Source organism: Mus caroli, unplaced genomic scaffold (assembly GCF_978045245.1).
Source record: "Mus caroli unplaced genomic scaffold, Mus_caroli_1 scaffold_5, whole genome shotgun sequence".
In the NCBI taxonomy this organism is placed as follows: domain Eukaryota; kingdom Metazoa; phylum Chordata; class Mammalia; order Rodentia; family Muridae; genus Mus; species Mus caroli.
Window position 1 is genome coordinate 121,216,210 of NW_028227260.1, and position 14,706 is coordinate 121,230,915.

General features: G+C 38.0%; 1 protein-coding gene across 3 annotated transcripts in view; it reads left to right on the top strand.

The window, feature by feature from the left end:
• Positions 1-14,706, top strand: part of Gria3 (glutamate ionotropic receptor AMPA type subunit 3) — a 265,112-nt gene that overhangs the window by 157,014 nt on the left and 93,392 nt on the right. For all 3 annotated transcript variants that reach the window (XM_029473262.2, XM_021152663.3, XM_021152661.3), the window contains one exon: positions 5,102-5,155. In XM_029473262.2, coding sequence (XP_029329122.1) covers positions 5,102-5,155 — 54 coding nt within the window. The remainder of the gene's footprint in view (positions 1-5,101; positions 5,156-14,706) is intronic.

Genomic DNA, 14,706 nt, shown 5'->3' on the forward strand with positions numbered 1-14,706 from the left:
AGAAAACAATGTCTTTTTTTTTTTTTGACCAAGAGAAAAGGGAAGGCAGATGTGAGCCTAAAAAATCTTTTCTTTGAACAGAAAAAAATGTGATCTAATAGTTTTTTTTTTCCTTACAGACAAAATTCAACCAAAAATCCTCCCCACAAATCTAACCTTTTTTTCCCAGACTCCCTTGCCCAAGATTTTACATGATACTGAAATCAAAGAGAAACAAATTAGGGTGAACATCAAGGCCTGTTCTGTACTCAAAGCAAGATCAATCTTTCTCCATAGATCCTTTTCTGGCGCTGATGTAGAAAATCCAAACATGGAGATACTTAGTTCTGCAAATAACCTAATCTGCATACCAGATGGATCTAAGGGGGGAAAACATACACACTTCTTCACACACATTTTTTTTCTAAAATGTGAGCATAGAAAAGCAGATGCTTTTGCCTCCCAAAGGATACGTGGGCCTCTCTCAAGTAGTCTTGTGGAACAATTTCATTTCAAATTTCTAAAATGATGAAAATATCTAGATTAAACATGAAATTGGGAAAGGACAGGTCTCCTTGAGAGACAACGAACTGAATGTCTTATCAATCCTTTTTAACTGCTTGGAGATATTCAGCGTGCAGTTTCATAGAAAGATGCGATGAGGGGCTGTTTAGTAAGGGAAAATGACCCCCAAATGAGTAAACTTTGATTCCATGACTTCTTTGACCGAAAGTTTGACACTGTCTACATGACCAAGTGTTAGTATATATGAGATCTTTCTTTTGCCAAAAAAACCCTCTGTTCAGTGAATGAGATTTGTAGCTAGGTTTTTTTTCCACTTTGAGATGCTATATGTGAAGATAAAAATAATTTTCCCTAAAAAAATGAATTTCATCTATACTTGATACATTTTCCCCTTATTACATTTATCGTGTCTGCCATCATAGCAGGCCATTTATCATCCCTAGCAAATCTTACAAAGGCAAAATGACTGCAGAACATGGATGTGGGAACTTGGTATTTCTTCCTTAAATGTCACGTCTGAGTGTAAAAACAGCTTTTTATCTGTGAAGTTCTAAAACTAATTCAGAAAGATCTATTATAATTACTATAAAAGCAAAGTTGAATATTCTCTTGGATACCAGAGTTATTAAGTAAGTGAGGGTAGAATTTATGTCTCTTTCATCTGTAACAGATCAAAAGACTAGAGATTGAATATTAACTGAACAAGAACATTCCTGTTAACTATCCAGTTCTCTGCTGCTCCATATTATATTCAGGTTCCCCAGCCCTTCCCTGTTTTCACAAGCTTTTCCTAGGGAAAAAAAAAGTTAAATGGAAGGCGAAGAGAAAAAAAATATAGCCCATTTCTCACTGAAGCCTCATTTAGCTCCCATCAGTAGGATGATAGCAGCTCCACAGCAGATCTCAAGACAACAGACACTTTCTCTCTAACAACCTGGAGATCATTTCTGATGGAAGCCTTCCTTGAAACATATTACATGGCCCTGATATTTTCATCAGAAGTTTCTGATCAAAGTAAACTATTGTCTGATGACTCAGGCACTCACAGCAAACATCCCTGATTATACTGTGCAGTAGTACATTGTTGCCTGCTTTTCTGTTGTTGTTTCTTCCTTCTCCTTTAAGTCAGACTGTCACTTCCTCTAGTACTAATGCACCTCTCCCAAATACCACTCCCAGCCTCCCTACACACCCCTTCTAGCTTGAAGTGTTTAATTTACTGGGAACTGGAAAAACCAAGATTGGTAAGAACTGTATGCTAAATCAGAGTTAAGAAGGCACTGAAAGCAAGGATGAGGAAGTAATTATGGGCTTCAAGGCAGAGCTCTGTGACACCTAAATGCTCCTATCTTTAGATAACTTTCCCATCTCCTCCAACTTAAGGCTAACTCTAGAAAGGGTGATGAGAGAACTACCTTCCAGTATGGCCATTTGTTCTGAGCACACCATCTGGGCATGGACCAAAACAGTTATTCTAACAGCTTCATGTTTTCCTGAAGCTGAAGATGCAATGTCTTAATGAACAACCCATCCCTAGAAGGAAGTAATGTGGCATACTTCATTATTCTGATCTCAACCATGTTTGGAGATGTTCTCTCGTTTGATCAACACAACCTTGTTAGGAGAGCTAGAGCCAAATGGTGGATACGTGAATGGAAACCCAGAAAGTTGAGTGATTTGTCCATAGCCAAGCAGTGAGTGCATGACCAAATCCTACCTCTGGATTGTCATTCAGGACTCAGCTAATGGCACTACCATTGTGTATTGTTCCTGGACTTTCTTATGTGAAAAAAGCACAACAAATGTGGCCTCCACTGAAACAGCCTTCCTTATTTTTCTCTGAGTTTGTCATGTGTTCATTTTTCATGAAGTATTCAAAACCCTCTAGTTTTATTATGTGAGGGTTGTCCATGAATTAAAAATTCAACAAATGTATGGTCCCAACTTGCCACCAAAAGTTAACAAATGTCACCAGCAAAGATGTTTCTCATGAGCAGACACTGAAGAATACATCCCAGAAGACACCTAACAGCTTATTTTGTGTCATGGCAGCATGAGAAATCACCTCCTCAAGATATTCATTAACCTTTCTTTTCCTTCATACACAATCAGTCTGAAATGTGGTTCATATTTTAAGTTAATGAAAACATCTCTCTGTACTCTCTCTTATACACACAAATACATACACACACACACACACACACACACACACATACACTGGCTTGAGTCTTTATAAAAGCAAGAAAGTAAACATGATATGGCACCTTCCCTTTCTGCTTCACGCCTTAGACATCTTGCCTTGCTCCTCTGCAAAACTTGAGAACAATCATCAGCACTTAGCATAAATAAAATGATTGGAAATTGAAAATATATTAAGTCATATTACTCTTAACCTACCTCAAATCCTAGCTTAGCCTAATCTACTTTAAACATGCTCAGAGCACATACATTAGCCTTTAGTCAAGTGAAATCATCTAACACAACACCCATTTTATAAGGAACCACTGAATGGGTCCTGTCATCTATTGAGTTCTTTGTTGAAAGGAGAAAAGAACTAACATGGTAAAAGACCTGAGGATGGGAGTGTGCAGTAAAGTACTTCCCTGCAATGCATACATCGCTGGCTTCCATCACTATCACTTCACAGAAATAAAGTTCAATCTCTCCTGCATGTCCATAATTTAGATACCACTATAAAGTTGAAAATTCAGGAGGCAAATTGAAACATGTCATACAGTCATACCAAGGGGACTGGCTCTAAAGCAGTACTCCAACTCGGATATTTGCCAAAATAGAGGTGTGTGTCCTTTATACAAACAGCACACTATTCATGTCTTTCTATATACCTTGAATAATATGTACATTATTTATATTAATTAATACTACATAAATATTAAACAAATAGTTCTTGTACTGCACTACTTGGAGAAACAGAGACAAGAAAATAGTCTGCACACATTCTATTTGAGATGATTTTTCAGGTGTTTTAGATGTGGGCTTGTTTAAACATATGGATGCAGAAACCACAGATATGGAGGATCTAATTGTACCTCCAGTCCTTCCACAGGAAGAAAGACCCAGCTTCTAATTCCAGCTATATGACCTTGGAGAAATTATTTAAACTACCTTTGGGCTGTGATTCTTCATCTGTAAAATTAGACTTAAAATTTTATAGAAATTACTTACACATACGACATTGAGTACAAGGCCTGCATATTTTAGACATAAAAATAAGGGCAGTTGTAATAACTATAACAATTAACAGACTTTCATATATGCCTCCAGTTTACTATGTATAAAATCCTGAGACCTTGCCAGTTGTTTTCAAACCTCTGACATCTGCACCCAGCTGTATCCAGAAGGAATTCATCATGAAGCTTAACCCTACAGCCTCCGGCTTGCATTGATTCCTTCTAAGGCCTGTTCCAGTCATTATACTCAAAGCTTGCCTTTGTTTTACTTAAAGAAAGATCATATTAGCTTCACATTGACATAAAACTTAAATACACATCAAGCTGTTCCTTTCATCTCTATAGTGTTCACTTCCTTGTTCCCATCACCTGTATCTAGGACAGTGTCAGCACCTCTGTGTTTGACAAAATGCTTAACCAAAAAGTTTGGCATACTTAGTTACAATAAAATAAACTTTATGAATTTAGAAAAAAAAAAACCAGCCAGTACATTTGGGTGGAAAATATTTAGCCCACTGACATAAGAGACAATAAAAGGCACTTTGTAAACTCAAGGCCAAGTACTTAACACAGCATTACTGATGAAAATAATGATAATTATGATGACTCTGAGGAAATGTTTCTTACCCTCACTATCGCTGACATTTGGGACCAGATGATTATGGTTGTAGGGACTGTCCTAAGCATTGGAAGATATCTTGTGGCATCCCTGACCTTTACCCACTAGATGCTAATAGCCAAATACGTTGTCTGACATTGCCAAATGTCCCTGGAAGGAAAACTCCTCTGAATGCCCTAGGGCATTGCCTTCAGCACAAAAGACATTCAGATGGCCACACATCTTTCACATTAAGACATTAAGGCAGGAAAGGGAAGGTAAGCATGTAGAAAAGTTTTCAATAAGCAAATGTAACCTCAGTTAACCTGAAAATTCCATTAACCCCATTCTTTGAGTGCTCTATTCCCTAAGCTTTCTAGATAACAAAAAAAAAATGTACAGTACATTCTATTTTCTAATTTGTATGCTAAGTTCAGCTCATTTTCCATCTCAACAGCTAAGCACAGAAATCCAGTTCATGGGTGAGGGATCATCAGCCTCGCTTTTGCCATCTATTTTAAGTGACAATGCTGCTACTGACCTGGAAGTTCCAATGTTTTTTTTTAATCCCCTTGTTTTGATATTTTAACTTTGATATTGACAATGATTCCTGTTTTATCTGACTACAAGTGAAATATGACAAAAATGAACCCAGTCTTAGAAGCAATTAGAAGCAATTCTACCATATACTAAAATCCCACCGTATTGCTGATGATTTAAAAGCATTTGTTCCAGCCATCCCACTGATTGTATAAGTGAAAAAAAAAGCCCTTAAATAAACAATATTTCTCATTTTTTCTTTCTGCAGGTTGTGATCCTGGGGAAACATTCAAGAGGTTATCACTACATGCTTGCTAACCTGGTAAGAACAAAAATGTAGTTCAAGCATCCCTGAGCAATATAGTCCATTTAGTTCATGTCATCTCTAATCAGCTGTAAAGGAAATCCAGGAAGCACCTAATGTGTTCTCTAGATGCTCGGAGAAACAAATCCAGTAACTACCCAAACCGGCCTTTGGTAGCTCTGGATACTATAATGCTGTCTTTTTCAGCTACAAAGCTATCTCCTTTTCTTATTTAAAAGATAATTTGAGTCAGGTCTTCTGGAACTAGCCTGCAATCCCAGCTACTTGGGAGGCCGAGGCATAGTCAGAATTCAAAATTTTCCTGTGCTGCCAAGCAACTTCAAGGTCATCCTGGTAAACACAGTAAGATCCTGTCTCAAAATAAAAATAAAAATAATAAAATAAAACCCTTCCAAAACTGACTGAAGAAACAGCTCTGTGGTAGAGTTCTTGCCTGGGAAGAAGCAGATATTAGCTTCAACCTCCAACAGTAAATAATAACAATGATAGCAATAGTAATCAGGCATAGTTCCCCATTATTCTTAGATTCAATTTGGATGTTGGCTATTTCAATTAGGTTTGAAATGTAAACCAAGGGACAGAGGTCACAGGGAGATGACTCCCAATATATCCAAGGACACTTGCATGCCAATATTTGATTTGTGCTCTCAGAGGCTAACAAATCTCTTCCAATCAGGTACAACAGGATATACCTACACAAAACACAACCTGGCTTTTTACATTCAAATGCCTCATGCCTTTAAAGTCCATAACATCTGAGAAGACAGTGTGCCACCAAGGTCACCCAATACCTCTTTTTATTCTGAAAAGACAACTTGCTTAGTGATTAACGAAATGGCTTATAAATTAGAAATGCCCTTTAGATAAAGGTTCTGCAGAGCATTGTCTCTATGGAATGAAAGAGGGATGTGAAATTATCACTATACTAATAAGAATCTATTAAATTATCACAGAGGTTCAAGCCAAAGTTTTGTTTCATTAGCACAACAAAATCACAATCGTTAGAAAGCTCTTAAACCAAAAGAATAATAGCGATGGTAGATGATTAATGTAATTGTGCTCTTAGATTTCTAGAATTAAAGGAAATATCTTGTTTTACTTACACATGTTTCTAAATGATAAAAGAAGTGCTATTCAAGTACCTTTCTCGGAAAACATCCAAACACTACTGACTTCTGATGTAGTATGCATCTTGAATATGCTGCACAAAGTGGATGAGGCCTTCCATCCAATTTAAGCATAAATGAATTGATTCTTCTAGGAGAAAAAAAAAACAGTCCTCAATTCACATATAAAAATAATCAGCTTGGGTTTTGGACAACAGATGAGTAAGGAATATTTTGAGTCAATGGAGGTTAGACTATGGTGTAGTAGAAATTAATAGATGTTCCACCAAGGTACCTGAAACAGTTTTGTTGAGTTTTTCAGTTTCTTTCTTACCAATAGTCTGCTTTCCTTCATTCATTTTCCTATGTCCATCCCTCTCATTTTATCTTCCCCTCAACCTTATATGTTCTAGAAGGCAGTAAGATATACAACACAGTGTTTAAAATATGGGGCGTTATGTATTTACCGGCAATGTATGAGGTGACTTTTGGTAGTGCTCATACAAGTATTTACTTACTTAAAACTCTTGTCCTTAATAAACATTAAGAAAATATATGACTAGGACATCAAAAACAAAGTTTTTCAGATCTTAACTCACATGGAGCAAAAACAGATTTAACAAAAGTGAAATAATGTTTGATCTTCAAGTAAACAATATATTATGCTTTCTTCATACATTTGCAAACAACTGTGGTCATGCATGTTGACTGCAGATTGAAAAAGAATATCTAGTTGGAGTTTAGAATGTTTTGGTCTTGCTTGAGTAACCATAGATATCTCAGTTGCCTTATGGTGGATGTAGAGGTGGGAATAGAGGAATTCTCCCATGTGTTGGGACCCTTGCAATTAGATGTTAAAACATAATTAGAAAGGCAAGACATTTCTTGAGAGGGATAACTGTGAAAAACAAGGAAGAGAGACAGTAGTAGGCCGGGAAGGTTTCAGACCACGATATACATCTGATACCACTGAAAAAGGGCAAGAAGGAAGATAGACAGTCAAGAAGAGCACAGACTGTGGTGTATCTCTGAGAGAGTCTTGGTCAGAACAACTAAGAAGTCCTTTGCAAAGTTTGTGATTAACAAACCTTTTCAGTCTCACTTTGATCAACCATTATCTGGTAGATGCCAAGGAAGAAATGTTCTTCTCTTGAAAGCTAAAGTAGATTCTGATGGCACCTAAAGCGGGAGCCTGGTCAGCTCACTGGACACCTTGAGTCAAGTTCTGCCTAAGAAGATTTGAACTCATTCACATAAGTAATTGTCTCAGCTGGCATAAGATGATCTAAGGAGACCCTTTCTATCCTAGATTTCCAGCTAGGCCACATTATGCCTAATAACAATCTTTCAAATATATTTTCCTTTCAACGTTGAGATCTATATCTGTTTCCACCACCACCACCACACCCCCAAAAAAGCCTGCAGAGTGATGGAACAGCAAAAGAGAATTGCCACCTACGGTGGTAGTGCACTTCAGCAAATACAACAATTGAAAGATACAAGGCCATCCTAGGCTACATAGCAAGACCATGTTGGGGGAACAGTGAGTAAGGATGTAGCTCAGTTTCATGATGTTTAGCTAACATCCACAAGGACAAGAGTGCTTGAACTTGATCAAAAGAGAAAGAAAGATAGACAGACAGACAAAGACCAACACAGAGACACAGTGAGAAAGAACAAACCAAGAGCAAGAGAAAGCTAGAGCAAGGGACACAGAGAGACAGTGAGGAAAGAGATCACTACAGTGTTCTGGAAATGAATGGTGAACTGAATCCAGAGCACACAATTCAGGATAATGAGACCTTAGAGAGATGCCTCCTACAAGAACAAGCAAAATCTGTTCCTTCTAAAAGAAAGTAATGTGTAGTATCATGTCAGTGTGAGTCATGAAAACATGAACTCATTCATTGTGCTTTGAGCTGCCACTTTTTCCTCTAGTGACCTTCTTTCCTTTGAACTCAGCCACGCAGTTTCCATAAGTCCCTGAACTCTATATTATTAAAGCAGTGAATAGAAAAACTGCTACTCAGCTGATAATAATAATGAAACAGATCATCTCTATCCTCCACAAAATTTAAAGCACAAAAAAATACTCCAAACACCTCTAGCAATGACATACACATACAGAGTAAAGCAAAACTATTTAGAAGTCATTTGGATGGTCAAAAAAGGAAGTGGAGCTAAGAAGATGCTTCCTTCCAAGATGAGCCATCTGGCCTTTCAAGATGAGCCAGCTGGGTAAAAACTGAGGATGTGTATATACTCGGGGGAACAAACTCTAGTCAGTCTTGGTGTTACAACAGCACAGAAGAACTCCTTTCTTCTACAAATGCAAATTCAAGAACACTCACCCTGACTGAGCTTCCTATACTTCTAAGTGTCCTCTTTGATTCTCAGCTCCACATATCTGTCAAAGACACCTGTATGCTTTTACATAAACCTCCTTAGATGCAGTTCTAAAATGAGAAGGAGGCAATTCCATAAATGCTTCAACAGAGGCCATCAACAGGTCAGTGTGTACACTATTAGTAAAAACTAAGCTTCAGAAAAGTTCATCTTGCTAAAAAATCTCAGATAAAAAAAAAAAGCAAAGATTCTAAGATTCTACCAAGAACACAAATCAGAGATGTGACATGATCAAGCTAGAAGTGGACATTCCTGTTAAGCAAGTAAGCCTCCAACAAATTCCATATCCATATGCATATCCATATCCATTGCTGATATCTTTTCTTGCTAGAGGTTGTTCCATAATTGTTTTCTCTTCTAGAAGAATGCTGTTACTTGGTCTGCTTGAGTCCCCAGCAGTAACTAGTATGTGCATGCAACCTGTCAGTTACGCAACACCTTTTTTTCCCATATGGCTGGGTCCTATAACAGGACCTCTTGTATTGCATTGCAAAGTATATCCTGTATCATGATTTAATTTTTTCATATATGTCAACAATAGTAGTAGATTGATGTGAAGCATGGAGGTGGTGTGACATGACACAAACCAAGGCACTAACCTATGAGCTAAGAGTCAAGCTTAAATGCTTGGAATTCCTTTGACTAGACATATCTCTGTACCTATTTATTCAATTGCAAGCTGGGGAAGAAAGACCCGATCACTATTTCCCAGAATAGGTTATTTGCATGAGCTAGTCTTAAGGAGTACATGGCAGAACCTTTTTAAAGCTTATTGGGTTTGAATTTATATTAAATACATATTAGAAAAAATAACTACTGCATCACTTCTATGATTTCACAAACATTCTTTAGAACAAGGCAGAATTGCTGTTTAAGTCTCATAAGTACCGTCAATATAAAAAAATTAAGTAAATTTTGGTTCAGATACAGATTTAAATAGAAAACTGTAAAAGGTGGCATATTTAAGACTAAAATGTTAAACCAGTCCAACGTCACTTGTAGTTCTGTACTTCTTCCTCCTTAGATATCATCCAGGTCGACTGGGAAGGAAAGTGTAAACACAGCAACTGGGTGAATGCTAAGCACACAGGTAGGGGAGCAAAAACCAGAGGCCTACTGTTTTTAAGGCAGACTAAAGCATTAAAATCAGTCCAGATGGGCAAATGCTGAGAGAACTGTGAGTACCCTTAGCCAAGTTCCAAACAGAGATAAGGATCCAAAGAACTATTCAACGTAGCCAAGCAGTTGATACAAGGCAAATTACATCCGTGTTGAGATGGTCCAATAGCAGATGTTCAGGATACCTTAAAAATCAGACCAAATAATCCAAACACTTGAGGTGCCCAGGGGAAGACAGGAGCCATAGCAGACCGTATTCAGTGCTATAGTGTTTAACCACTGCCTTAGAAGACCTGACAGTTCCCCAGTGTTCGAGGCAGCTACAGATGCTGAAAGTGGAGGTGGGGTAATGTCAGCTGTCAGTGGTAAAGAATGTGGAGGACAGGCAATCAAGCTGAGCATTGTACCAGGGAGAAAGGGGATAAGAGTTAATGGACCTCTGACTCCCCCCCCCTGCTGTGCTCGCTATTTTCTTGGGACTTCTTTAAGCATCTTAAAACATCTAGGAGTAGAGACTTCTCACCACCACCTCCTGAAATCTTTTTAAAAATCAGGAAATGGACTCAGAAAAGAGACCCAACTTGCCCAAAGTCGTGTAGACAATCAGCTTATAAAGTGACTTGTTTTTCCTGCTCAGCCCACCCATGCATCTCAGCAAGACAGGTCAGCTCTGAAAAGGTCACAGAAGAGTTTGTGCAAAGAGGGACCGGTGGGATAGCTCAATAGGTGGAGGCAATTGCCAGCAAACCTGACAACCTAAGTACCATCCCCAGGACCCACATGGTAGAGAAAACAGACTCCTAAGAATTGCCCTTTGACCTTCATGCATATGCAGAGATATAAGGATATGAAACACACACAGTAGAATTACGAGAATGAAGTGATCAAAGACAATTTTAAAAACAGGGACAACATAGTGAGTATGGTATGGTAGGCATGTAATGTGAGCTCTTGAGAGATGAATGGGATAGGATTAGGGATTCAAGGTCATCCTCAGCTTCATACAGAATTCCTTGAAGGGCCTAGAAGGAAAGGGTGATTCAAAGAATAACAAACAAAACTTTGTGATTCTGCACTTTAAAGCTGTCCAAAAGTGAAATGCATCTAAAGACACATATTGCATCCCACTATGTCCACTCCCTAATCCATTCTTGCTCTCTCCCTCTTGGTTTTTCATTCTTCTGTAGCTCCCCCTCCCATTCCCCTCTTGCTGTCTCTTCTCCCTATATCTCCCTCATTCATAGCATATTAGAAGAAATGGGGAGAGACACCTTTTTTTATTTTACTAAGACAAAAATGATCACTCATAAAGTAGTATGCAAAATCACATCCAGGAGTAAACTAGGTTTGAAGAACTGACCTCTGTGCTTACCAGATCTTGGAATGAACCAAAAACAAAAAAGAACCTGCTTTGTTTCAAGGGAAAGCAGATAAGATTGAGTCATGCTGTTGGCATATCAATACCAACTAGTCCCTTCTGCTCCCTTCCCCTTCCAGGTCTTCCTGTTCTGTTCTCTGCTTCCCCTTCCTTTGTTCTCCCAATTGTAATGTTCTATATAAAAATTCAAATGCTCAAAGCCACGTGTTGTGATGCCCTCAGCAGATGGCATGTAAACACAGAGGTCATTGGGTTGGAGCCTAGTTTTGTAGGCAAGGGAAGTGGGCTTGAGGCAAAAAGCTGCCACTGGTCCCAAGTGCCAGGAAACACAGTCCACTTCCCCTGGATATAGAACCTCTCTAATAGCTCAGGATTCAGTTTCTTCTTAAAACAGAGATATAATAGAGCAGAATACCAAGAGACAGAAGACTGGGGATTGGTCTGAAGTCTAAACCCCTATCATGCTATTGAGTGTCACAAGCATTAGTCAGCTTAGAACTAGAGATTGAAAATGGCACTACATTATGTATATTAAACATTACGTAGAGTTTCACTTCTGTTTTATACATGTTCTTCTTAGGTCAAAAATGAAATGCTTCAGCAAGTCTGGTGTTTTATTTAGTTTTGTTTTGTTTTGTTTTGTTTTGTTTAAAAAAAGAGCTTCTTAACTACTTATAGAGGTGAACCCACTTATCCCCAAACCTTTATAGACCAATAAAAGTGCAACAAAAATAAATGAAATGAAATAGTCAAAGGCAGACACATCAAATATAAGTCTAATATTTAATATTTTATATTTGGCATTTAATATTTTAGTTCAGTAGCCATAGGCCAAGTGTAACAGCTACAGATATTGATAGCAATTATTCCGATTCCTCTCTCCTATCATCTGACTGACTGGAGTCAATGAACCAGCACTAAGCCACACTCAACTAGGGTATTAGAACCCTAAAAGTATACAGCATCCCTTTTTATTTTTATTTCCTTTTTGCTGTGTAGGAGTAGGGTACACACATAGTACTCTCCGTAGTACACACATGCAGGTCAAATGACAATGTGGAGGAATTGGTTCTTTCCTACTATCATGAGGGTTCCAGGGATTGAATTCAGATTATCAGGCTGGGTGGCCAGTGCTTTTATCTACTGAGGCACCAGTCCCAGGAAAGTTTTCTTTCCTATATCATTTGAATGCCCCAAATTGCATGCACTTCACTACAAAGAAGACAGGACATCATGTTCTGGAGAAACTTATAATCATATTGATGAGAACAGTCTTGCCTAACTTATAGTAACTGGCCTGAAAGCAGACAAAGAATGAAGAAAGCCACAATGTATGAAATCAGTACTGTATTGCACGTACTGCAGACAGAGCAAAACTTTGTAAAAGGGTGGCTTCAAAGGATGCTCTCTAAACAGTAAGAAAGATCCATTTACATGATAAATCAGAAAAAATTCACCTAAACAGAACATCACATGTCAAAGTTCCGGGCACCATGCTTTTCCTACATTGTCAAAATGTAATTTTATCTAGACCAGAGCAAGGCTTTACTAGGCCAGTTAAAAGAACAATAGAAAGTAATTGATATCGTTCAAGTAAGAGAAGGACATGATCTGATTTATGCCTCAGATGAATTCACCACAGACGAATTTTACAAAAACTAAATCATACCTCAGTAAAGCTGTTAAGTTAAAACAAAAGGCTATCAGAGGCTATTTCCTCACCAGTAGCAATTATAATGTCACAATTGCTTTTTTTAATCCTTACAAATAGCTCCAAATAGACTGAAGTGTCATTAGGGTGGTGGCCAGGTACGATATGGCTCACAGTTCTATCCACTTAGATTTCAGAGAATATTTGGTGATTGGATTAGAGAATAAGCCATCTAGTAAACAATGCAAGTAACCTGTAACCAGGTGCTAATTCATATGGTGTAATCTTTCCCTCTTCCCATTTCCTCCACCCCCACCACATCTGGAGGAAGGATCTGCTTTCCAGAAAGAAAAAAGAAAGACTTGTGTCTTTCATTAGGAACCCACCACAATTATTTTGCATTTCTAGGTTGAAGCATCGCTCCGATGAACAATTCAAATAGCACTAAAGACAGAGGAAGCTTCATGCAAATGCTAAGATAAATTGTTGTCCTTGGCAGTCTTCCAAATCCACAGTCTACTGCTTTTATCTCCCCTCTAGCAGGCCACTTGCCCATTTCTCACCCACGATCTATTATCAACGCAGGAAAACTCACCCAACTTACTTTGTACTTGGTCTCCTCTATGGACAGAATGTGCCGTAAGAACAATTCTATGTGCAAGAAATTTCTGTGTAATATCCTGAAAATAAATGCTCTAAAAGTAAACCTTGAATGCATTTATTTCCAGCTTCTAAGTTATCCACACTATCTGAAGGAAAATGATCTGCTTAAATGTCAATCAATGGAGAGCGCATAATACCGAAGCCATTCGAAACTTTTGAAGTTAGAATTGTATCAGAGGCAGTTTGTGTTTGAATGCCAATTGTTCAATCCCCAGTTTTATAAATGATGGACTTCGAGAATTCACCAAGGACTGTTTACAGTACTTTGCATAAACTTCTTAGGCACAAAGTTATGGTTCATCTTATATAGCCGAATGCAGATATGAGCAACAGTGTTAGGTGAAATACAATTGATAAAATCTAGCCTAGCTTACAAATCTAAATGAGTATCTTCAGTGCCCGTGTTCCCAGTGAATACTGCTATTGTCACAGAGGTAAATAAGCCAGATGCGCAGACATTTAAAACCTAGAAAAGGAGAAAACATTTTAACTTACCCTGTATATCAGCAGTAGGATTCCTTCCAATCTATCTCTCTCTGCTTTCCCTCATATCTTCTAATCGCTTCCCTGTGCAAAGTTCACCGACACAACCAAAGGAAAAGATACCACTGTGGCAATTAGGCAAGTAGCACTGATTTGGATGTTTAGTGTAAACCCACAAAAGTAATTGAGTATCTAATCATGAGCTGTAATTGTTAAAATCCCCATGAAATAATAAAATGGGCTTAACAGAAATTCCACTTAGTACAACAGGGATCTTGGGACCTTGAAGTAACTTAGCAATGACATTGCAGAGTGACTATACAAATGCACTTATTGTACAGAAGGGGATGGGATAATAAAGAAGACAAAGGTCCATAAGCAGTCATCAAATGTACAACAGCCCATGTCATCATTAGAGAAAGAGGAAAAGAAAAGAAAAAAAAGCACACATTTTAGTAGAAAATACAGCCAAAATTGATGTAGCACTTTCTTAGTCATTGTGTTGCTAATCAAAAACGTTGGTAAAGATGTAAAGAAATTATAATTCTTAAATATGATGGATGGACGTGGAAATTAGCTCAGCCATTTTGGTAAGTGATAGGGAATTTCCTCAAAAACTTCTAAAAGTAAAACTACCATGTAACTCAGAATTGCCATTTCTGGGTATACAGGTGCTCCTTGATCTGGTGGATTTCATAATTCAAAAGTACAGTAAATCAAAACTACACCTCGATCAAGCCAG